The sequence below is a fragment of the Salarias fasciatus genome, chromosome 9 (genome assembly GCF_902148845.1).
Source record: "Salarias fasciatus chromosome 9, fSalaFa1.1, whole genome shotgun sequence".
NCBI lineage: Eukaryota > Metazoa > Chordata > Actinopteri > Blenniiformes > Blenniidae > Salarias > Salarias fasciatus.
The window spans coordinates 1,258,596-1,282,797 of NC_043753.1; the positions used below are offsets into that span (position 1 = coordinate 1,258,596).

At 54.9% G+C, this 24,202-nt stretch overlaps 4 protein-coding genes across 8 annotated transcripts in view; 1 reads left to right on the forward strand and 3 right to left on the reverse strand.

The window, feature by feature from the left end:
* xylb (xylulokinase homolog (H. influenzae)) overlaps positions 1 to 3,540 on the reverse strand; it is a 9,614-nt gene extending 6,074 nt beyond the window's left edge. Inside the window, exons 1-10 of one of the 5 annotated variants that reach the window (XM_030099207.1) lie at positions 3,405 to 3,540; positions 2,354 to 2,549; positions 1,407 to 1,489; positions 1,182 to 1,251; positions 1,009 to 1,089; positions 822 to 908; positions 624 to 752; positions 476 to 541; positions 301 to 373; positions 108 to 226 (exon numbers count right to left, since the gene is read on the reverse strand). In XM_030099207.1, coding sequence (XP_029955067.1) covers positions 108 to 226; positions 301 to 373; positions 476 to 541; positions 624 to 752; positions 822 to 908; positions 1,009 to 1,089; positions 1,182 to 1,251; positions 1,407 to 1,489; positions 2,354 to 2,410 — 765 coding nt within the window. In that variant the 5' untranslated portion in view covers positions 2,411 to 2,549; positions 3,405 to 3,540. The other 4 variants (XM_030099206.1, XM_030099209.1, XM_030099211.1 and 1 more) reach the window with 4 other exon arrangements.
* A 9-nt stretch (positions 3,541 to 3,549) lies between these two features.
* nub1 (negative regulator of ubiquitin-like proteins 1) lies at positions 3,550 to 8,065 on the forward strand. The gene is made up of 15 exons (XM_030099204.1): positions 3,550 to 3,688; positions 4,180 to 4,299; positions 4,396 to 4,563; positions 4,671 to 4,735; positions 4,816 to 4,880; positions 5,396 to 5,563; positions 5,653 to 5,741; positions 5,841 to 5,947; positions 6,034 to 6,220; positions 6,361 to 6,468; positions 6,564 to 6,716; positions 6,789 to 6,935; positions 7,124 to 7,195; positions 7,322 to 7,553; positions 7,627 to 8,065. Exons 1-15 carry the CDS (start codon positions 3,668 to 3,670, stop codon positions 7,770 to 7,772), a joined length of 1,848 nt encoding a protein of 615 aa, XP_029955064.1. The 5' UTR covers positions 3,550 to 3,667; the 3' UTR covers positions 7,773 to 8,065.
* Positions 8,066 to 9,734: 1,669 nt separating this feature from the next.
* On the reverse strand, positions 9,735 to 11,786 carry crygn2 (crystallin, gamma N2). The gene is made up of 5 exons (XM_030099226.1): positions 11,742 to 11,786; positions 11,259 to 11,350; positions 10,640 to 10,796; positions 10,196 to 10,341; positions 9,735 to 9,870 (listed from the first exon to the last, which is right to left on the reverse strand). Exons 1-5 carry the CDS (start codon positions 11,760 to 11,762, stop codon positions 9,735 to 9,737), a joined length of 552 nt encoding a protein of 183 aa, XP_029955086.1. The 5' UTR covers positions 11,763 to 11,786.
* A 2,449-nt stretch (positions 11,787 to 14,235) lies between these two features.
* On the reverse strand, positions 14,236 to 22,863 carry lipib (lipase, member Ib). The gene is made up of 11 exons (XM_030099214.1): positions 22,559 to 22,863; positions 19,957 to 20,013; positions 18,927 to 19,318; positions 18,599 to 18,707; positions 18,420 to 18,521; positions 17,979 to 18,068; positions 17,651 to 17,818; positions 16,274 to 16,363; positions 15,406 to 15,514; positions 15,093 to 15,266; positions 14,236 to 15,029 (listed from the first exon to the last, which is right to left on the reverse strand). Exons 2-11 carry the CDS (start codon positions 20,009 to 20,011, stop codon positions 14,945 to 14,947), a joined length of 1,374 nt encoding a protein of 457 aa, XP_029955074.1. The 5' UTR covers positions 20,012 to 20,013; positions 22,559 to 22,863; the 3' UTR covers positions 14,236 to 14,944.
* Between the last annotated feature and the right edge of the window lie 1,339 nt (positions 22,864 to 24,202).

Here is a 24,202-nt window from a genome sequence, read left to right on the forward strand (position 1 = left end):
TGTGGGGGAGGAGAGACCAGCTCAGACCACATCAGACCACCGCAGACCAGCTGAGACCACTACAGACCAGTCCAGACCGCCAGCCGGTCTGTCAGCCAGAGTCTCACCAACACAGACGAGGACGGCACAGGCCGTCCCAGCAGGAGGTCCAGATGGGGGGCGGTGGCTTCCAGGCAGATCTCAGACCAGCTCCTGGTCCTGATGTCCAACAGGTTCATCCCGGAGCCTGAACAGCCAATCAGAGCGTGACTTTCCTGGTCAGCTGACCCGCCGTCCGTCCAATCAGAGTCCGGGACGAACCGTCGCTCAGGTCGATGGCGGCGTAGCGACCGAGGAAGAGCGAGGCGGCGAAACTGCTGACCAGCGAGATCCTCTGGACACACACACACACACACACACACACGGGAAGCTGTGAGTCCTGCTGAGCGGCGGTCTGCCAGCCCGTCACACTGGAAGACTTGAGACTGAAGCGGACCTCAGTGTCCTGGAAGTCCTCGGCTCGGCTCGCACGCAGTTTGGCGATCTGGTTCCCTGTGAAGCGCTACACACACACACACACACACACATGAGTTGGGTGTTTGAAAACACACACGCCTTGCCGTCAGGTGTGGAACGCGGCGGACCTCGTAGGCTCTGGAGCCGGTGACCTCGGCCAGGCGCACGGCGCCCCCTGCTGCCTGCTGCAGGGCGGAGCACTGCCGCGACGAGCTGCAGTCCATCCAGACCGGACTGTCTGCCACCGAGAAGCTGCGCTGGAGACCACACACACATCAGAGCACACACACCACACTCACACACAGACACACCACACACACACTGACCTGCAGCAGGTGCACCAGGTCCTGCTGGGGGTCCAGGTGTTTCAGGGTCTCAGACGCTCCTTTTCTCCAGAACACACTGCCATGTTGCTGCAACACAGGGATCCTCCCAACACTCTGCACAACAGCGCGTGTGTGTGTGTGTGTGTGTGTGTGTGTGTGTGTGTGTGTGTGTGTGTGTATGTCTCACCTGACCGCTCCCCGACAGCGCTCGTACACGAGAGAAATCAAAGCCGGCGTTCTTCATTTTGTCCAACAGCAGGTCAAGAGCCTGAAGACATGAGAGCCAATCAGAAGACAGCCTGAGGCCAGCATGCTGCTGGAGAATGTGTGTGTGTGTGTGTGTGTGTGTGTGTGTCCCACCTCGACCCACATGAGGACAGGAGAGGTGACGGTCAGTCCATCAGCATGAAGATGGACTCCTCCCTGAGTCCTGGAGAGAGAGAGAGAGAGAGAGAGGGAGAGAGAGAGAGAGAGAGGGAGAGGGACAGACAGACAGACAGACAGACAGACCGACAGACAGCTGCTGCTTCAGCTTCACAATAAAAGCCTGTGTGTGTCTGAAATCCTTTCAGAATAAAATGCCACCTGTAGGAAGACAGCTCAGAGTCAAAGTGGACGCAGCTCTGGTGGACGACGTCCAAGTCCTCATTGATGGCTGCTGCCTTCAGCTGCAGTGAACACAAGACAGAGGACAGGTCAGAGGACAGGTCAGGGGACAGAGGACAGGTCACAGGACAGGTCAGGGGACAGGTCAGAGGACAGGTCAGGGGACAGGTCAGAGGACAGAGGACAGGTCAGAGGACAGGTCAGGGGACAGAGGACAGGTCAGGGGACAGGTCAGGGGACAGAGGACAGGTCAGGGGACAGGACAGAGGACAGGTCAGGGACAGGGGACAGGTCAGGGGACAGGACAGAGGACAGGTCAGGGACAGGGGACAGGTCAGGGACAGAGGACAGTGTTTTTGGTGAGTCTTCCTCTTTTTCTTATTCAGTTTTTAAAAGTCCAGTTTCTTTTCTGCTCTTTCATTATTTTTGCTGAAGTTAGTTTCTCCTCTCCATCGTTCTCCTGTGTTCTCTGCTGTCTCTCTGTTCTCCTGTCGTTCTCTGCTGTCTCTCCATCGTTCTCCTGTCGTTCTCCGGTTCCTCCGGTTCTCACGGTGAAGTTTGGCAGTAAAGCAGTCAGTCAGTCCCTCCTGCTCACAGAGGGTATCGATCTTTGATCAGATGTTTCTCTTTAAACCGGGAACCAGCTGAGCACCACGTGACTCCTGGACTCTCAGACCTGAACAGATCGTTCTCCCCGCGAGGCAAAGTCCGTCCGAACCTGGCGCTAAATGATTAATTAACTGACTGACTAATCAATTAACTGACTAATCAACTGACTGACTGTCTCGCGCTCTACCATCAACCTGCGCTCCTCTACTGTCTGATCTGCGCATGTGCCGCGAGTTCTGCTGCACGCTGGCGGCGGAGCGGGGTGGGGGGGTGGAGGGGACGGGGGGGGGGGCGGACAGGTAAGAGGGCGTGTCTACCTGCTGCGTGCTGAAGTCCAGGCCCAGGTACAGAGGAGATTCCGCCACAGCAGCCATCAGGAGCGAACACACACACACAAAGTGAGACCAGGCGGAGACGGGCCAGTGGAACTGCGCATGCGCAGTGCTGCTCTGGGCAAACTCCAGTGGTCAGCGAAAGGGGGCGTGGCAAAAAAGCACCTGCCAGTCAGGTGATCTACGAAAGATTCAGGTAATGAGTTACTTTCATCCATAATCCATCACCGCCCCGCCCCACCTGTGTGAGTGAGTGTGCATGCGTGCGTGCGTGTGTGTGCGCGCTCGTGAGTTTAGTTTTTTCTTCATATAATCGCTTTCAGTTGAATTGATCTTCAGCTTTAATATAATTCGTTTGAATTGTTTTTTTTTAATGTTTTTGCTTTTTTTTAAATTTTAAAGATATTTTTCTCTTGTCAATTTTTATTAAAGTTTAACATAAAGTCAAAACAGATGGATGCCAAGATCTATTGTACGGATCATAGTCTCAATTTCCACAGAACATTTCTACAATTTCTACAAAGACAGTGGAACGTGTCACGGAAAGTACAGCAGTGGTAACATAACTGAACAGTAAATGAAAAAATATTTTCAGTACATTTTATACAAGTGAAACAAGTCTTTACTTTTTGTAGCTGACTGTGTTAGATGTTATGTTTTTGTTTCACTTATTTGATAGTAATTATTTTCTATTGGTTAATTTGTGGTTGTTGTTTTATTTTCAATATAGATTTCAAAACCTGAATTGTATTAAAATAAACTCTAAAAAACGGTTTTAGATTATGTTCGTTCAGGTTTTCAAACTATATTTATTGCTTTTAATGGCTATATTGTTTTACTAAATGATATTTGAATAATTTGTTTTGGTCTGTTTTCGTTTTGAACAGTTTTGACCCTCGTCGGACACCGTGCTCAATCAAAGATCGTGTATACCAGTGAAGACGCTTCCATACTGAGCGTGCTGTCAGTCAACGGAAGTGACGTCATCCATCAGTTGAAACGCGCTCAGAGTGAGCGCTCCTCCTCGTGCCCGTACCTCCGTCAGTGGCGTCGGACGTGTCGCAGCTGCGCCATACGCAGATTTTACAGATATTTGACGGACGCGTGACCGCGCGCAGCTCCGGGGAGTCGCGGACACGTCCGCCGCCTTTCTCCCGGCCAACAGCCGGAGGAGCGGCGGGTATCGGAGCCGTTTGTGAGCTACGATAGGAGAAACGCGACCCACTGTTTGTGTCTGAGCGTCACGTGACCGCAGCAGCTGGCGACGCTTCAGCGCGCTGACGTCACGGAAGGAGGAAGATGTCGCTTCAAGAAGCAACGGTCAGTGTCACAGTCACACGAGACGACAGTCCAGGTTACAGTCACACGAGACGACCGTCCAGCTTAGCTTCTACCTTTATACACACGTCTCCACGTGTCTCACTCGACACAGAGTGGTTGGACCGCTGTCTGACTGCGTGGCCGCCATCTTGGATGAGGACTCAAGTGGTCTTAACACAGTTATAACGGATATAAGTCACTAATTATGCATTTTCCCAGAGTGTATAGCTATGGTCTACAGATTATTAATGTATCCTGTCATGCTGAAACACTTGGTTGGTTGTTCACATGAAATTAAACACAAAAACATTGAAATAGAGCTGATTGAGTTTCTCCAGTTTCATCCATATTATAGAGCATCTTCCTCCTAACATCAGATTATAGAGCATCTTCCTCAGTCTGTCCTTTGCCCTGTTTCTCAGTAGTTTCCTGTTGTTTCTGAACTCGTGTGTATTCTATCTGGAACTTATTTCCTGCGGCCCGGTTTCCAGAGGATGGTGGAGCAGAACACTGAGATGAAGCTGAAGAACCTGCTGAAGCAGGACAAGATCCAGCTGTGGAACCCTCCGTACACCGAGGACAACAACCAGCCGGGACTGCAGCACATGCAGGTACTCAAAGCATCCCAGAGCTCTGCTCTGGTTGGACGGCCTGTCCTCTGGTTCCCTGCTCTGATTGGACGGCCTGTCCCCCGGTGGTCTCTTCAGGAGCTGTCCCAGCGCTACGCCGCCCTGCTGGCTCTGCCGCCGCCCGAGGTGAGCGCCGCTCTGGAGTCGGTGCGCGTTCAGGCGGTGAGGAGGGGGAAGGGAAACCGGGCGTTCAGGGAGACGAGCGTGGCCACTCTGGAGCTGCTGCTGCCCCGGGGCAGCAGGAAGGTGAGACGCCGACCGTCTCCTCCGTCCACGTCCTCGCTGTGTCACAAATGCCCGCAGTGACCTGATAAAACGCTCCGGGTCGCCTCCTCGGGGATTTGTGTCTGCAGGAGTCCGGAGAGAAGACCCTGGTGGAGACGAGGCTGGACGCGCCGGCGCAGCAGCTGGTGGACAGGTTGGTCTTTACTGCGGAAGACGTTCGTCTCTTCAGAGGACAGACAATCCTCTGACGGTCCGGCCGTTTGTTTGCTTCAGGATCGGGGAAGAATTCAACCTGAAACACATCAAACTGATCGTGAACGGGAAAACTCTGAGTGTGGGTGAGTCTGAGACAGGAAGTGACTGCTGTGAGACAGGAAGTGACTGCTGTGAGACAGGAAGTGACTGCTTTTTTTATTTATTAAGAGACTAAACAGAACAGACAAACATAAAACATTCAGACAGACACACACCGTTCACACATGTCATTACATTCAGAGGTATCGGCTCTACCGCCAGGGCAGACGTTATTAAACAAAAATAACAACGTTCATAGGAAAATAGGAAAAACAACAATAAGCAACAATAAGCGGGGAAGTGACTGCTGTGAGACAGGAAGTGACTGCCGTGAGTCAGGAAGTGACTGCCGTGAGTCAGGAAGTGACTGCCGTGAGACAGGAAGTGACCGCTGTGAGACGTTCATGACCTCCCAGAAGGTTCTGTAACTGGTTCTCATGTCCACTTTCAGCTGATCTGTTTATATGATCATCTCAGTTTTAGAACAGTCTTTGTCGAACTTGAAGTAAGTGTGCGTGTGTGTGTGTGCGTGCGTGCGTGCGTGCGTGCGTGCGTGCAGGCCAGCGTCTGGATGAGCAGGAGGTGAAGAACAACAGTAAGGTGATGGTGCTGAAGCTGAGTGACGCTGAGTGGAAACAGCAGCTGAGTCAGGAGGAGGAGAAGAGGAGGAGGCAGGAGGAGAGCCTGCAGAGGACACACAAGGGCTTCCAGATCCTCTCAGAGCGAGGTGGGGGGGTCGGGGGGGTCAGCCAGTCAAACAGCAACTTCAAATGAATCAATAAAATGTGTGTGTGTGTGTGTGTGTGTGTTTCTCAGAGGGCTATGATGATCCAGAAACGACTCCTTTTCTGGAGATTGCAGACCAGAAAGGAAACCCGCTGAAGATCCCCCATAAAGAGAAGAAGGTGTGTGTGTGTGTGTGTGTGTGTGTGTGTGTGTGTGTGTGTGTGTGTGTGTGTGTGTGTGTGTGTGTGTGTGTGTTTTCTTACTGTGTGTGTGTGCAGGCTCTGATCCTGGCGATGGGTTTCCATGAGAAAGGTCGCTCTCTGATGAAGAAGCAGCAGTACGACGACGCTCTGATCCACCTCCTGCAGGCCGACCAGCACTTCAAGTACTTCCTCTTCCTGTCCTCTGACTCCTCCCCCTTAGTCTGTGGCCGCGCCCTCCCGCCCTCTGACTCCTCCCCTCCCTGTGCAGCCAGTGTGGCTCCGCCCTCCTGTCCTCGGTGGACAACTCGGCCGTGCTGCAGCTGGACATCGTGTGGTGTTACCGCGCTCTGGAGGCGCTCAGCTGCCTGCAGGACGCCGCCGGCCGCCTGAGCCGAGCCGAGAGCGTCTTCCTGCAGTGCTACGGAGCCGAGAGGGAGCGGCTGAGGATGCTCAAGGTGGGGGGGGGTGAGACATGAAGGGGGGGGCTTTGTCTCACTTTGAAATGAGTGAGAAGAGGAATTTATGATCAGAAGAATGAGATGATGGTGTGTGTTTGTGTGTGTGTGTGTGTGTGTGTGTGTGTGTGTGTGTGCAGGGTAACACTGGCAGAGAGGAGGTGCTGTTCCTCAGGCTGTACCTCCTTCAGAGCCTCCTCTCCTACATCGAGGGGAACGACAGGAAAGCTCTGCAGCTGCTGTCCTCAGTGAGTCCTCTTCCTGCTGCCCCCCCTCCCCCCCCCTCCTCCCGTGTAGGACAGTAAACAGTGTGTGTGTGTGTGTGTGTGTGTGTGTCTCTCAGGTGGAGTCTCTGTACAGCAGACTGTCTCTGGACTCGGGGAAGGTGGCTCAGCTGCTGGATCTGGGATTCACTGAGCGAGAGGCTCGGCTGGGGCTGAGAGCCAGCCAGGGAGACCTGGGGGGGGCGGCCGAGCACATCAGCACCAGGAGGGAGGTGAGCGAGTGATGGTGGGGGGGGGGGCGGCAGGGGTCAGGGACAGCGGTCTGACCCCCCCTCCTCCTCCAGGAGCAGCAGCAGCTGAAGCAGCAGGAGGCGCAGAGGCGGCGCCGCAGGATGGAGGCCATCTCCGCCCTGACGGAGCTGGGCTTCTCCCGCCGGGACGCCGCCCGGGCGCTGGAGCAGGCGGGAGGGGACGCCGACTCCGCCTACTCTGTGAGGCTCCACCCCAAACTCCACCCGCTGCGCGCACACACACACACACACACACACACACACACACACACACACACACCTCACCACTCCGTGTGTGTGTGTGTGTGTGTGTGTGTGTGTGTGTGTGTGTGTGTGTGTGTGTGTGTGTGTGTGTGTGTGTGTGTGTGTGTGTGTGTGTGTGTGCTCAGATCCTGGTGGAATCCTCTCGGCTCTCCAACAACAACCAGCAGGAGGCGCTCAGTCCTCACAAGGTGGAGCAGGTAGAGACGGGAGTGGGCGGAGCCTCTTCTGCAGGGCGGCCAGTCGAGTGTCTGTGTAATCCAGCTCTGTGTGTGTGTGCGTGTTGTGTGTGTGTGTGTGCGTGTTGTGTGTGTGTGTGTGAGCAGCTGCTCTCTCTGGGGTTCCTCCGCTCGTCCTCGGAGGCGGCGCTCTCCGTCACCGGGGGAAACGTGGAGGAGGCGACTCAGCTGCTGCTGGACCACGGCGGCGTCGTCCCCCCCCAGCTGCTGGGCGCCTCGTCCCCCGGCGTGTCCTCTTCGTCGTCCTCGTCTCCGTCCTGTGAGGAGCCCGCCTCCTCCTCCTCCTCCTCCTCCTCCTCCTCCGCCCCCTCCCCTGCAGGTAGCTCCCGTCTGGCCGCCGGCGCGACGAGCCAATGGGAGCGCGGCTCCTGACCGTGTGCTGCTGTGTTCAGAGGAGGCGCAGCTGGTGAAGGAGGTGCTGGAGGACCTGCCCCCCCACGAGGAGGACCACCTGGACCTGACGCTGGAGGAGGAGGCGCAGCTCATCGCCTCGCTGCGCGGCTTCCTGAGGCCTGCTGGGACGCCGCCCTCAGCGTGAGGCGTTCAGGGACGCCTCGTTCAGCCCGGCACCGGCGCGAGGCGTTCAGGGACGCCTGGTTCAGCCCGGCACCGGCGCGAGGCGTTCAGGGACGCTGGGTTCGGCCTGTAAATAGTCCGGTCCTCGAGAATCTGCAGCCTCCTCCCTCAGGTTTGCTCTCTGGAGGAACTTTCCCCCCCAGAGGATTATTTTTGGGTTTTGAGTGAAAACAGGAAGTTGGGGTCAGATGGAGCTTTAGTTTGGCGTCTCAGACTGTGAGTAATAAAGTCTTTTCTACAGAGAAATGGGTGTTTGTGTGAATTCGTGGCCTCCCTTTTCCCTGTTTCCATGACAACAGCCTCTTCATAAAGTTGTTTTCAGTTATTTGTCCGAAGCACATTTCCTGTCAGCCGACTGTTTAACCCACAGACATCAGACCAGAAGCCTCGCTGTGTGCGGTGAGACGTGTCTGAGTGGCGGCCATCTTGGAGAGGGGCTCAGAGACGCAGCAGTGCATGACAGTGGGTGGAGGTCAGGAGGTCAGGGTTCCTTCTCCATCTTGAAGTGGGATGATTCTCCGAATTTTCCACAGAATTCCAAACGGTTTGATTTGTTGAACGGTGAAAGGTGTGGCTCTGACACGGGACGCTTGGATGGTTTAAAAACTAAACCCATCAAATACAAAGAATGAATTTGTATTTTCTGTCTCTCTTGTGGACGTTCTGATTAAACCTGTAGAATCATGTTTCACTGGTGAAGAGTTCATAAAGAATAAGATGAGAGAGCTGCTGTTAAAGAGTGAAATAAACCAGACGACAGACTGAATCCTCCACTCTGCCTCCAGGTCCTCCACAGGAAATTCAGCTGACTCACATTATTAACCTGTTCCTGCTGCTTCTGGAGAGAGAACCGACCGGAGAGCCTCTGTCGGCTGAAATGCAGTAAATACAGGAATCAGTGAGTCCTGCTGCTCAGGTTTTGTAACAAACCATGAAAATGATCGATCTCAGAGCTGTCATGAAATAATTTTATCCAATATGATAAGTTTTGAGCATTCAGACATTTTATTTTCTTTGTTTAACGTTTTTGGGGGTTTTTTTCGGTTAATATTGTAAAAATGGCGTCTTCCATTTTTCCCAGAGGAGGCTGACTTCAGTGGAGGCTAAACCAGACCAAAAGAAGATGCTGGAAGAAGACTGGAGGAAGGTCAGACTGAATCTGGATGAGAGGCGCTGATGCTGGACGCCGTCATCAGTAAACCAGTAGTTTATAGTTCTGGTAGTTTACGGTAGTTTGTAGATGAGCAGAAGGTTTCATGAGACTGATGTTCCACTGAGGCTTTACTGTTCAGGTATTTATCATGTCGAAACTCAGTATGAATCAAAATATAGTCAATAGAAGAGCAATAACAATCATAATAGTGATGATATTAATGGTGATGAAACAACAGGGCAACATAATGATGATCAAATTCATGCATCATATCAACAACAGTCAGGAGAATCTCAGTCCCGTTCATTTGGTTGTGTGTGTGTCAGTGTGTCCTCCATGTCTGATGTTTATGATGAACTGCAGTAGAAGTTGAAACCTGATGGATTTTTGGTCACTTCATGGTGAAACTGATCATTTCTCAGTGCTCTGTGGGAGCGAGGTCCCCTCGCAAGATGGCCGCCAGCAGGCACAGTGGCGCCAATCCACAGCAGGCGAGCGAGGCATCTGTGGATATGATGTCTGTGGGTTTAGCGTCATGTGACTGTTTTACCGTCGTGTGATTGGATAGAAGGGGTTTATCGTGTTAACAGAGAACCTCCGGTTTGATCTGCAGGCTTTAAACCAGGAGCTTCAACAACCTGCAGCTCCGGTCGAGCCGGTTCAGCCCGGCGCTAGCTTCTCGGCGCTAACGCCTCCGCTCAGGAAACAGCACAGACACGGGGTTTGATAAAAAAGGAGTGTGTTATTGGAGGAGGTTTATTGGAGCTCAGCTCAGAAGTAGTTGACGACCCTGCGGATGGACTGGATGTTGGGGTTCTGGGCCTGCCACTCGTTGTGGCTGCAGTAGTTCCCGCGCTCCACGATGTACATGCGGCCTCGGAAGTTGGGCTCCTCGTACATCACCCAGCTGTGGACGGAGGCAGAGGACAGGTGAGGCAACGGCGGCGGCGGCACTGCTGAAGTTTAAGCTAGCACGTGCTAATGCGCGCGACCTCTGACCTATCGTCACAGCCGACCTCCGAGCTTTAGCTTCATTAAAGGTCCGTTGATTCTGGTGTGTCAGAACGCAGGAAAGTCCCGACTCCACCAGAAGCCTGCGGCCGGCGGCGGTACCGGGGATAGCGCCGGTGTTAGCGGTGCTAGCGGCGCGGCGGTGCTAGTGGTGCCAGCGGAGGTGCTAGTGGTGCCAGCGGCGGTGCTAGCGGTGCCAGCGGCGGCGGCGGTGCACTCACGCTCCGTCTCCGTAGACCTTGAGGGAGTTGATGCAGTTCTTGGACAGGCCGCGGCTCTGCAGGAAGGGACAGTCGTCGCAGATCTCCACGCACTGGCCGGAGAAGTTGCAGGCCTCGAACAGCTCGATGCGGTAGTGCTCGCCGTGCTGCAACAGGAAACAGGAAACACGCCGTCAGACGCCGCCCGGGCCGAGAACCTCCACCCTCGGCTCACTGCCACACCGCCTTCAGCCCGGAACACACTGATGAGTCCTCGATTGATAAAGGCTTCATGGAAACAGTTTCTGTTTCCATGGCAACTAGGACCAGGATCAGGACCAGACCTGGACTGAAGACCAATAACCACCGAACCGGTTCAGAACTGGATTTTTCCCAGAGGAGTCTGACACTGCTGCCCTGCCCCCCCTGGCCCCGCCCCCCCACAGACCCGACCCGGGTGCTCACCATGCGGATGGGCTTGCAGGAGCCCATGTGGTCGTTGTGGGAGTTCCACCTCTGGAACTCTGGGTACTCGCCGTGCTCCAGGATGTACTGCTGGCCCTTGAAGTCAGGATGGTCGAAGCAGATCCAGGCGCCGCTCTCCACCCGGATGGAGTTCACCCTGCAGACACAGGGGGCGCTACAGTCAGCTCAGAACCTCATCCAGGGGTTCCACACCCTCGGAACCTCATCCGGGTGAGGTTCTGAAGGTTCCCACCCTCAGAACTCTGAGGAACCCAGCAGATCCGCCGTCCAGGCAGAGGGTGGATCACATGATGCTGTACTGAGAACCAGAGAGCTGATCCTCGGAGAACCGGAGCTCTCGGTTCCACAGTAGAACCCAGCATGTCCTGAGGTTCTCCGTGTTCTTGGTTCTTTGGTTCCGGGTCTTTAAAGGGGTCAGAATTTGGGTTCTCCTGCTTTTGTAGATGACATCGTTCCTCTGCGTTCTCCGAGCTGAGACACGGAGGAAATGTTCTCCGTGTTGAGACTGTGATCGCAGTGCAGTGGTGGACGGTGGACGGTGGACGGTGGACGCGGTGCAGTTGTGGACGGTGGACGGTGGTGGACGGTGGACACTCACCTGTTCATGAAGCCACGGTCCTGGAAGTTGTCGCAGTCACCTCTGACCTCCAGCTTCCTGCCGGTGAAACATTTCCCCTCGAAGAAGGTGATCTGAGGACAGAGCGGCACACTGGAGGACACTGATCACCAGAGGACAGGGGGGGGGACAGGAGGACAGACAGGAGAGGAAGACAGGAGGGGACGGGAGGAAAGACAGGAGAGGAGGGGAGGACGGGAGGGGACCGAAGGACAGGAGGGCAGAGGGGAGGACAGGAGGGGACAGGAGGATGGGAGAATGGGAGGACAGACAGGGGAGGAGAGCGGAGGACAGGACGGGACGAGAGGGGAGGTCACAGGAGGACAGACAGTGGAGGATGGAAGGATGGGAGAGGACAGGAGGGGAAAGACAGCGGAGAACAGCAAAGGGCAAGAGTGGCCAGACAGAGGACAGGAGAGGACTTTGACCGTGTGGGACATGTGGACGTCCCGCAGCGTGACTCACCTTTCCAGAGTACTGAGACATCTTTGTCCACTGGACGTCTTCCAATCTGGCCTGAAGCGAAACTCTCAGTGTAACAGAGAGAAAGTTGGACGGCTCAATATATACGGGCCGGGGACGGGGTCCCGGGACGGGGGACAAAGGGACGGGGTTAGGGTTTGTGCTGCCTCGACGCTTTCCCTTCATCCCCGTGTGTCTGCTGATTCTGCTGTGTGTGTGTGTGTGTGTGTGTGTGTGTGTGTGTGTGTGTGTGCTCAATAGAAAGTGCCGGGCTGCAGCTTTGCAGGTCAATGGCGTTGCACATGCCTCGTTTCCACGGTGACGTCCTCACCTGTCCTGCTGCCGGTCCACGTCCCGCCCCGGAGACGGAACTCTGGAGAACACTCGGGGTCCTGAAGGGGGACGGGGTGGAACCCCAGAGACCGGAAGGTTCTCCGCCTGCAGCAGAACTTCAGACTCTCGATTTAATAAAAACCCTCAATGAAACGTCTCTCAGCCGCAGGACGGAGTCCATCTGGACCGTCTTCACTCAACTGGAGACAAACTGTCTCTCAGACACCCGAGTGTGAAACATACCAATAACATTCCCCTTGTCCCCCCTGTCCCCACTGTCCACAGTTCTGTTTGGTCTTGGACTGTTTGTCCTCTGGCAGCTGGACTGAGGACGGATTAAAGAGTCTTCTGATCTGAAAAGAACCTGACTTTTATTTTGGTATTTGAACGCACCACGGGCGCCGAGAGCAGAGCTTCACACTGCAGAACGTCCCTGTCCCCGAAAACCTGTCCCGTCCCCGAAAACCTGTCCTGTCCCCGAAAACCTGTCCTGTCCTGTCCGAGGCTCACAGCCTCATGCTGCCATTTGAACGAATCGTTCAAAACTAACTCGTTCGTTGGAGGCTAACGGCTAAGCTAACGGCTAAGCTAATGGCGGCAGCCAAGCTAACAGCACAACAAAATGCAAACGCGAGTATTTTCACCGTCAGACCACATTATTTATTTCTTTTTCCCCAACGACAGCCGAGTTTTCCATTTGCGTGAGAAATGTCAGGCGTGGCGGGAGGCGTGTGCACGGGAGCCTGGGTAAACTGGGAAAGATCTTCATAAACTGGTAGGAACCCTGGTTCTCTGTAGGAACCCTGGTTCTCTGTAGGAACCCTGGTTCTCAGGTCGGTGCTCTGAATGTGAAAAAGACGAGCGTAAACAAATATAAATGAAAAACATTTATTATTCTTGGTAGAAATTCACAATTCATTAAAAAATAATTCATCAGTTTTCTTTTCCAAAACTTCTCCCTTCAATTTTACACCAGCAGCTCCGTCTGTCTCCTCGACGCTCCGGAGAACCTGACAGGGACCAGGTCTGGAGGAGAACCTGACAGGGACCAGGTCTGGAGGAGAACCTGACAGGGACCAGGTCTGGAGGAGAACCTGACAGGGACCAGGTCTGGAGGAGAACCTGACAGGGAGCAGGTCTGGAGGAGAACCTGCAGAACCTGGACAGCAGCAGCATGTTGGATGGTTTGATAGGCACACGGTGACACTGCGACTTTATAAGATTCAGGTTCTCCGTCAGTTTGCTAATAAAAGAACACACACACACACACACACACACACACACACACACACACACACAGCAGGGACCATGCTATGAACATTTACAATGGGAGAACACGGTCATCCTTGTTTCATCCGTCCATTTTCAACCACTGATCTGGACCAGGTCCCAGGGACAGCAGTCCAAGCAGGGACACCTAGACTCCCTGTCCCCAGACTTCCTGTCCCCAGACTGACCGGTAAATCCAGAGCTTCTCCTTTCAGCTCTTTCTTTACCACAACGGAACAAAACGACGACTGATCACTGCAGAAGCTGCTCCACCCTCCTGCCAGCCTCTCCTCCACCCGTCCTCCACCCTTCCTCCATCCTTCCTCCACCCTTCCTCCATCCTTCCTCCACCCTTCCTCCGCTCTGAACCCTGAGATTCTAAAACTCCTCCACTGGGGTCAGGGTCTCTCCACAGACCTGGAGAGGACAGACCACCTTCTTCCAGTCCAGGACCAGGGTCTTGAATCTGGAGGTGCTGCTCTTCGTCCTCATCACTTCACACTCGGCTACAAACCGCCCCAGTGCATGATGGTCCAGGTTCCATGGAGCCAACAGACAAAGTCATCTGCAGAAAGCAGAGATGAAATCCTGTGGTCCCCAAACCAGACCCCCTCCGGGCCCTGGTCCCTGAACCAGACCCCCTCCGGGCCCTGGTCCCCGAACCAGACCCCCTCCGGGCCCTGGTCCCCGAACCAGACCCCCTCCGGGCCCTGGTCCCCGAACCAGACCCCCTCCGGGCCCTGGTCCCTGAACCAGACCCCCTCCGGGCCCTGGTCCCTGAACCAGACCCCCTCCGGGCCCTGGTCCCTGACCCAGACCCCCTCCAGGGCTTTGGTCCTGAACAAGGGGCCCTGGACTCCGTACTCCTGAAGCCCCCCCCCCCCCACAAGGCACCTTGAAGGACGGGGTCGAACGCCTTCTCCAGGTCCACCTAACACATGTGGACTGGTTTTTGTGAACTCCTGTGAACCCGTGACTTTTTTCTGACTCCCAGGGACAAGAAGGCCGGGGACTCCGGGGTCCAGGGTGGGGCTCCGGGGTGGGGCCCCGGCTGGGGTACCAGGTGACGTCTGGGCCTTTGATTCTGTTCCTCTCATGGGGGGTTTTGAGCTGACCTCAGTCCGGCCCGTCACCCAGGACCTGTTTGCCCTGGGGGGCCCAACCAGGGGCAGGAAGCCCCGAACAACCTGGTCCCGGGATCATGCAGGATCTCCAACTGCCCCGCCTCGGTCCGGGGGCGGTTCAGGAGGTTGTCCATGTTCTCCCGTTGCTAATGTTCATAGGGTGCTGTCCCAGGAGAACACGGACCGAGACCCGGAGCAGAACCAGGACCAGGACCAGAGTTCCCTCCATCTACAGTCTTGTTGGTGACCTGGAGCTCCGTCGTTCTGTCAAAGTTCCAAACTGAAACTGTGAAGCAGGAGGAGGAACGTTCTGTGCTGCTGGTGGAACCCCATGTTCTTCCTCCTCACGAACTCAGAGCTCAAGGCTTCAGGACTGAAGGAGTCTGAGGGGGTCTTCAGAGTCCTCCGCCCGGCTGGAGGAGCCGTGGAGGTCTCCCCGGGGGGCGGAGCCAGGGAGAAGGTCTGGGGAGTCCACGGCGGTCAGTGTCGAGAACCGCAGGGCAGAGGGCGGAACGCCACCTCCATGTTCTCCTCCAGGATGATGTCGAAGCGGCACATCAGAGGCCTGAGGACACACACAGTGAGAACCTGCACCCCCGGGAGTCCCTGGCCTCCGGCGCCGGCTCACCTGTCGGGCCGGTCCAGCGGCGTGAACCGGATCCGGAGCAGGCGGATCTTGTACCGCGGCCCGATCACGTTCCCCGTGTTGATCCTCAGGGAGATCTTGTGGACGGGCTGGAGGTCGTCCTCGAACTGCGCTAGCAGGCGGGTGGAGGTGTACTGCTCCAACCGCAGCAGCTTACTGCCGGGGGGGGGGGGGGGGGGGGGCAGGAGAACCGGCGGGAACCGGGGGGAACCGGGAGGAACCGGGGGAACGCATGAGGAACATGACTGTTGTCATCATTGTCATGGTTGTTCTGTTGTTGTTTGCAAACACTCACTGGTCGATCCGGGTCTCGGTGACGTTCCTGCCGCTGTGGAGCCGGATGTGGACCACGCCCCAACGGAGGTACTGGTTCCACGTCACCATGTCCACCCTGTAGCTGAGCTCTGACACACACACACACACACACACACACACACACACACACACACACACACACACAGTTATTTGAGTTAATTGAAGGCCTTTTCAAACTGAATTGTGGACGTGTGTGTGTGTGTGTGTGTAAATGTTTTTCCATCCTTGTGGGGACCAAATGTCCCCACAAGGATAGGAAATCCTGGCACGATGTGCCTCGTGGGGACATTTTTTGGGTCCCCATGAGGGAAAACAGTGTTTTCTTGACCATGTTGTTGTTACTGAAAAAAGTAAAAGTGCAAAAACATTTCTTTAGGGCTACGCATTGTTTTGGTGTGGGTTAGGGTTAGGAGTTAGACATGAATGGGAGTCAACGGAAGGTCCCCACGAGGATAGAAAGACAAAAGTGTGTGTGTGTGTGTGTGTGTGTGTGTGTGTGTGTGTGTGTGTGTGTGTGTGTGTGTGTGTGTGTTCTTGTATTTCTATCCTTGTCGGGGCCAAATGTCCCCACAAGGATAGCAAAACGTGGAACGACGTGCCTTGTGGGGACCTTTTTCCGGTCCTAAGTAGGAGAAACAGTGTTTTCTTGACCATGTTGTTGTTACTGAAAAAAGTAAAAGTGCAAAAACATTTCTTTAGGGTTAGGCTTTGTTGTGGTGTGGGTTAGGGTTAGGGTAAGGGTCAGGGTTAGGGGCTAGACATGAATGGGAGTCAATGGACGGTCCCCACAAGGATAGAAATACAAGACTGAGCGTGTGTGTGTGTGTGTGTGTGTGTGTGGGACTCACTCCTGTACGGCAGTGTGCTGGTGGTGCTGAAGAACACTTTGGTCTGTCCCAGTCTCAGGAGAGCGTCTCTCCAGCGTCGCACATCATAACCTGCAGGTCACCAGTCACAACGTCAGCATGCTAGCTCCCAGGTTAGCTTCAAGGCTAAATCCGCTAGCTTCAAGATTAGCTCCAAGGCTAAAGCCAGGTTTCCACTTGCACGATTCTGTGGCACGCATTGGCACAAATCGGGTCGCAAACTACTCATACAGTGGCGTGACGTGTGCGTAAACCCGTCGTGACTGCGTGCCATGTCGGGACGAGAATTTTGAAATGTTCAAAATTTTGGGCTCGACAAAATATCACGACCGGGCCGTGAACTATGCGCCAACTGTTCGTGAACTCGTCGGGACAATGCGGGAGGATGCGTGCTGGTCGTGGCATGGCAGTGCGTGCCATGCCACGACCCGGGGTTGGGGAAGCCCCCTTTTTATATGGCGTGGTGAATTGTGCAACCACGTCATGCCAATGCGGGAAGCACGTAAACTATGCACAAACTATGCATGAATGCGTCGTGCCAGTTCGTGACACTGACGGGCGCGCATTCGTGAACGGTGCGTGAACTAGTCGTGAACAGTGCAGGAGCCTGACACTTCAGTGGCTCCAGATTGGCACGCCTTGCCACGACAACATCGTGGCAAAAAGTCGTGCAAGTGTAAAACTGGCTTAACTCCGCTAGCTCCAAGTTTAGCCTCAAGGCTAACTCAGCTAGCTTCAAGTTTATCTTCAAGGCTAACCCCGCTAGTTCCAAGGTTAGCTTCAAGACTAACCCTGCTAGTTCCAAGGTTAGCTCCAAGGCTAACTCCGCTAGCTCCAGGTTTAGCCTCAAGGCTAACTCAGCTAGCTTCAAGTTTATCTTCAAGGCTAACCTTGCTAGTTCCAAGGTTAGCTCCAAGGCTAACTCCGCTAGCTCCAGGTTTAGCCTCAAGGCTAACTCTGCTAGCTCCAAGGTTAGCTTCAAGGCAGTTTCCGCTAGCTCCAAGGTTAGTTTCAAAGCGATCCATTAGTTTTAATGTAAAACCCGTGTGTGTGTGTGTGTGTGTGTGTGTGTGTGTGTGTGTGTGTGTGCGTCAGTGGAAAACTGCTCTTCTCTCCAGCAGAGTTTTTGCCAACAGGATTAATGTTGCCTGTTTTTTGTGGCTGTAAATACACACTGACCTCTCAGCTCTCTGAGCCACTGTGTGTGTGTGTGTGTGTGTGTGTGTGTGTGTGTGTGTGTGTGTGTGTGTGTGTGTGTGTGTGTGTGTTTTCTGTGCTCTACACGTTGCTTCAGTTCTGACACTGGACATTCCAGCGGCTCCTTCGGACTCGAACCGGGCGCCCGGGGCTCGGACCCACCTAGCACAGGGCAGGAGAGCGGCCTGAAGGCCTCACACTGCAGACAGCGGCCGTCCAGGAAGTCTCCGTAGGACGAGCAGGGGTATCCGGTGAGCGTGCACGTCCGGTTCAGAGCGCACAGGTAGAGGAAGACCGAGCGCTGGTGGTCACACACGAAGTAGGACTTCCCTGCAGGACACACACCAAGCTCAGTATGTGAGTGCGTGTGTGTGTGTGTGTGAGTGTGTGTTCGATTGAACCTGACAGGTTCAACAGTTGCCCCTGTAGTTCTTCAGTGGGGCAGGTGGGGTTCTACCAGTTGCCCGTGGCTGGGGCAGTTAGTTGTCACCTGAGAATATGGTCTTGGGACATCCCGGCTGGTCGGTTCCTCCGTTGGCGTAGAAGTCGATGTGTCCGTGAGTCCCTCGCAGTCCGAACGCTGCCGAGAGAAAACACACTGTCAGTGAGCCGGGTTCACCAGCAGGGGGAGCCGCTTCTCTAACCGCCAACTTCAGACTCTCAACACCTTCATCTCGACTCTTGTCGAGTACGACTGAACAGCTGAGACACTGGTCCTGAGAGACAGGTGTTGGGGACATTTGGTCCTGAGAGACGGGTGTTGGGGACATTTGGTCCTGAGAGACAGGTGTTGGGGACATTTGGTCCTGAGAAATGGGTGTTGGGGACATTTGGTCCTGAGAGACGGGTGTTGGGGACATTTGGTCCTGAGAGACGGGTGTTGGGAATATTTGGTCCTGAGAGATGGGACATCCAGGACTTTGGGACTCACAGTCCATGTCGGTGTGCAGGACGTCCACGAACACGGCGTCGGACGGGTCCAGCCTCTCCTCCGGTGTGGCGCTGGTGAACATGGGTCCTGCCGGGTCCAGACCTGGAGGAGGGACAGGACGGACTGTCTCAGCTGTCTCCAGGTGGGCCTGTTGGACACGGCGCCACCTCCTGGTTTACCTGTGATCCGTCCGATCCGTCCCTTCAGGTTGGCTCCTACGAACCCGGCCAGGTGAGCTCCCAGGCTGACGCCGATGAGGTGGACCGAGCTCAGGGACGCCCCGTCCTCCTGGGGACGGACGGGACAGACGAGACATACAGAATCACTCATTTGTTCATTGGATCTATAGGTTCTGGTTCTGTGTCTGAGCTCAGTAATCAGTCGTGTTTCATTCGGGATGTTGCGGTGGAGGGGCGTGTCCCTGGTTTGATGGACAGCTGAAGGCCCGTCCTGGAGGCGGCGGCGGCGGTGAGGGGACCGCCGGCCTCCAGGTGGCGCCGCTCTCACCTCCATGGCGCGGATGAAGCCGGTCAGGTTGTGGGCGGCCTCCCGGGTGTACGACACGGCGGTGAAGTAGTTGAGGTTGGCGGCGCCCTTGTTCCAGTCCACCACGATGACGTTCAGGTCCTCCTGCGCCGCCAGCAGGTGCACGATGTGGTCGATCCAGATGGGCGGGGCCCCAGTGGGCCGGTAGCCATGGATGACGAAGGCGGTGGGCCGGCGCAGGTCGAGCAGCGGCTGTGAGGACGGGCGGTGGTGCCGGAGCTCCCGGCCGCAGTCCAGGTTGGAGCGGGTGTAGAGCAGCAGGCGCACGTACAGGCTGGTTCCCAGGAGGCAGTGCGACAGGTCCAGGTCCGTGAAGTTATCACACCAGTCCCCCGCGCCGCTCTGCTCCTCACCTGCAGGGGGCGGCAGAGAGCAGCCAACTCTGACGCCACGCTGTACAGCAGCTTCCTCCTACCCTTTGTGACAGGTGTGTGAATGCTGAATAGAATCATAGAGTCTGTGTGTGTGTGTGTGTGTGTGTGTGTGTGTGTGTGTGTGTGTGTGTGTGTGTGTGTGTGTGTGTGTGTGTGTGTGTGTGTGTGTGTGTGTGTCACTCAGACCTGTAATCTACACACTGACTGGGTCAAACAGCACAGGCGATCCTCCACAGTCACAGATCACCACATCACTTGGCAATCAACCACACACACACACACACACACACACACACACTCGGGCTCCTTTTTCCTCTGGTTCCAGTGAGGTTTGGATCCGGTCTGGAGGAATCTGAGCGGATCACACTGAGTCGACATGTTCGGCCACATTTAGCTCCACTCCGGCCTCGACAGGATCAACCTTCTATAAAAAACCCTCATCCTGGCCCCGCCCCCTCCTGGTGGCTGTCAGAGCTAGGGGGCGGGGCTAAGCTCGACCGGCAGAGTGGTCCGCCACCTGCCAGTAATCTGTCCTAATCTGTCCTGCTGTCCCCCCACTCCTCTCTGAGTCCCGCTGCCTCTGAGCAGCGCCTCCTGGACCAGGAGGTCCGTCTTACCTGAGCAGAGCCAGAGGAGTCCCAGCAGGAGCAGCAGGTCACGGAGGAGGAGCATCGCTGAAGCAGAGGAGACGCAGCCGGGAGGTCCGAACCCAGGGACGAGGAGAGAGGAAGTGAGCAGGGAGGAGAGCTGAGAGGGAGACGGAGCAGGAGGGGCGAGGGGGAGGGGGAGGGGGAGGGACGGGAGGAGGATGGAAGAGAGGAGGAGGGACGGGAGGAGGGACAGGAGGAGGAGGAGCGACGGGAGGAGTGATGAGAGGAGGAGGAGGAGAAGGAGGTGACTTGCCATCCAGTATCAGTCTCAGGAGAGAGGAAGTGACCACAGAGGAGGCGAAACAATGACAACAAACTACGACCTGCAGGAGGAGCAGCTGCTCTCCTCCTTCTCCTGCTCCTCCTCTTCCTGCTCCTCCTGCTATTCCTGCTCTCCTTCTCCTCCTTCTCCTGCTCCTCCTCTTCCTGCTCCTCCTGCTATTCCTGCTCTCCTTCTCCTCCTGCTCCTGCTGTGGAGGGGGGAGATCCAGCAGGCTGAATGTGGCTCGAAGCTCAAAGTCGTCAGAAACTTAACGAAGTTCAACTGATCATGTAGCAGGAACAGAGCTGGTTCAAACCAGTCTGAACCCATCTGAACCAGTCCAAAACCAGTTCCAAACCAGTCTGAGCTCATCTGAACCAGTCCAAACCAGTCCGAACCCATCTGAACCAGTCCAAAACCAGTTCCAAACCAGTCTGAACTCACCTGAACCAGTCCAAACCAGTCTGAACCCATCTGAACCAGTCCAAACCAGTCCGAACCCATCTGAACCAGTCCAAAACCAGTTCCAAACCAGTCTGAACTCACCTGAACCAGTCCAAACTAGTCCGAACCCATCTGAACCAGTCCAAAACCAGTTCCAAACCAGTCTGAGCTCATCTGAACCAGTCCAAAACCAGTTCCAAACCAGTCCAAACCAGTTCCAAACCAGTCTGGACCCATCTGAACCAGTCCAAAACCAGTTCCAAACCAGTTTGAACCAGTCCAAAACCAGTCTGAACTCACCTGAACCAATCCAAACCAGTTCCAAACCAGTCTGACTCCAACTGAATCAGTTCTAAACCAGTCTGAACCCATCTGAACTGGTCCAAAACCCAGTCCAAGGTGGTCACAACCAGTCTAATTCCAGTGAAACCAGTGTGGAGTGTTTGAAAATTATGTAAAGTGTGAAAACGCTCCCCAGAGCCGGCAGAATTCATCTGAACTCTGCTTTTTTCTGACACTAACATGTCTTTCACAGTTTCTTTTCATCTGGATTTAATGTTGCTCACATCGTGTTCACAGAGGATGTGACGGGTGGGGGTGGGGGTGGGTGGGGTGTTCAGAGCTGCTGCTCCTCCTGCTCCCTGGAGCTGTGATTGTGGGTCCCCGGGAGCCAGCAGTGGTATTAATAGCAGCAGAGTGAAGCCGCAGGGCGCCCAGCCCGTCCTGCCCTGTACTCAGCATAAACACAGACGCTCAGCCGCCGCCGCAGCAGCCTTCAAAGTAAAATACAGTCTTCATGACACACCTCGGCAGGTCTGCCTTAACATCAACAGGAATAATGACGGTGTGTGTAATGTGTGTAGCTGTGAGGTCAAAGGTCACCAGGATGTTCTATTTGTGAGAGTGTTCCACTAAAGCTGCTCAGATTATCAGGACTAAACCTGAACATATTCATGTGCCAGTATGAGGCCATGATAATTATAGGATGACCCGGCACACCCGGGCCATGCTGGAACCTCTCAGACCTGAATCCTTCTGTGGAAACGCTTCTCACAACCAGTCCAAACTGGTCACAACCAGTCCAAAACCAAGCCCTAACCAGTCCAAACTGAACATAACCAGTACAAAACAAAGTCCTAACCAGTCCAAACTGGTCACAACCAGTCCAAACTGAACATAACCAGTCCAAAACCAAGTCCTAACCAGTCTAAACTGAACACAACCAGTCCAAAAGAAAGTCCTAGACCAGGGGTCGGCAAATGGCAGCCCGCGGGCCAAATGCGGCCCGCCGAGCCGTCCAATCCGGCCCGCAAAATGGTTTCCAACGCACGCACACACGTACCCCCCGGGCTCGCGACCGGACGCACGCACCCCTTGAACAGATGCAAACGGACACAAGACGGATCTCGCGCAAATCCCCACCTCTCTCCTGATCTGCGAATCAAAGCCCCCCCCCCCCGCTCGGCCCGCGATTCAAGTGCCCCAAAAAAAGTGGCCAGATGCCAAATCTAATTGCCGACCCCTGTCCTAGACAGTCCAAACTGGTCATAACCAGTCCAAAACCAAGTCCTAACCAGTCCAAACTGAACTGAAAACCAAGTCTTAACCGGTTCTAACTCTTCATAACCAGTTCAAACCTAGCCTGGCATGCCAGACTGACTTTATTTATGTGTTACACATATAAAGACAGTCTGACACAGCGCCATTGGGGCAGCATTTCAACCTGGCAATGAGAGGCGGGACTATTGAGCGGAGAGAACCAATCCAAGAAACAAGGCTGTGACGCAGCCACCATGCGCTCCATTGTAGTGTTTTGTAGTCCAAAACATGGGATCATGGCGTGGAGTTTTATGTCCGTTTTACCTCCAAATTCCACCGGACGCTAAAGCGATGCGTTGCGCCGGCGTCTTGTTCCTAAAGTCAACGCACACCGGGAGCGCGGCGCAGCGCCGTTTAGAAGTGGCGACCTGAAGTGAATCACCAGCGCCATGGCGCGCGCCTGCGTTCTGGTGATCCGTCGTAACACCGGTGCTTCTGGGACGCGGCGCGGCGCTCTGGCGTCCGGTGGGATTTGGGGGTTAGAAAGAAAAGCCTTCAGAGCAGATTCTCGCTGTGGTTTCAGCCAAATTCAGTTCGTTCAAAACTTCAGAGCCGTGGCAAAACCTCGCTGTGTTGCGGCCGCCATCATGATTGTTTTGAGGGGGGTATAATATGACGCAACGCTAACTCCGCCTCTCATGGGCTGTGATTGGCCCGGCAGAAGTTTGCCAGGCAGAAGTCAGATTCAAACGGCGCCGTCCCAGACTGTTTCCCCATGAAGCCCTGAGCATGGAGAGACAGTCTGGCGTGCCAGGCGAGTTCAAACCAGTCCAAAGCCAAGTCCATACAAGACCAAACTGGTCTTAACCAGTACAAAGCTTTCAAAGTTCACCTGAATTAATTTTACTGATTAGGGATTTGACCTGCTGATGTGCATGCAGTGTTTTTATTTCCCATTGCCCCTGAAGGCAACACACCAAACTGAGGCTTCAATCAATCAATCAATCAATCAATCAATCAATCAATCAATCACTCAATCAACTAACCAGCAACAGTCCAGGTCGGCAGAGAGGCAGAAGGACAAATGTGGGAACAGAGACCAGGACCACGGAGACAGGCACGGTGGAAAACAGATCTGGGATCCCCCCTGGAACCGGCTCAGAGGGTGGTGTTCAGCTGGACCCCCCTGGAACCAGATGTGGGAGTTCTCTGGTGAGCTCCTGGTGACCGGGTAGTCCACGTGTCCCGTTCGGGTACAGCCTGGTCAAGCCACCTAGAGCGGACTGCATGGACCCCCCCCCCCACATGAAGTCCAGCATGGGGGGCGGTGCGGCTTCCTCGTCATCCCGCAGAAGCAGGACTTGAACCTGGAACGTCAGCGTTGCTTCCCGGAACCGTTCTCCCGACTGTGACCTCCTGCAACCTGACGGGGAACAAACACCCTGCTGCCGTCGGCATGGCAACCTGCAGAGACTCGGTCCTCCAGATGGCAAAACACACCGAGCAGCGTCTCAGCCCGGATTACAGTCTGTGTGTGTGTGTGTGTGTGTGTGTGTGTGTGTGTGTGTGTGTGTGTGTGTGTGTGTGTGTGTGTGTGTGTGCGTGCGTGCATGCACGCGCACGTGTAAATGAAGTTAAATCTTCTTCAAACTGCAGAACCACATCAGTAACAGGACTGAAACAGTTTTTATTCTTGTAATTTGGTTCTATAAGCACAGGTAGCTGATCCACCAGCAGAGGACCCGAATCCAGGGACAGCCGGTAACTGCAGGGGCAGCTAAGTCCAGTCACTTGGCCCTGGTGTCACATGGTTCTGGTGTCACTTGGTTCCGGTGTCACTTGGCCCTGGTGTCACATGGTTCTGGTGTCACATGGTTCTGGTGTCACTTGGTTCTGGTGTTCCTGAAGCCTGGGTTCCACCGCTCCTCCTCTGGTGGTTCTTCACGGTCCGGGTCGGGTTGTCGTGTT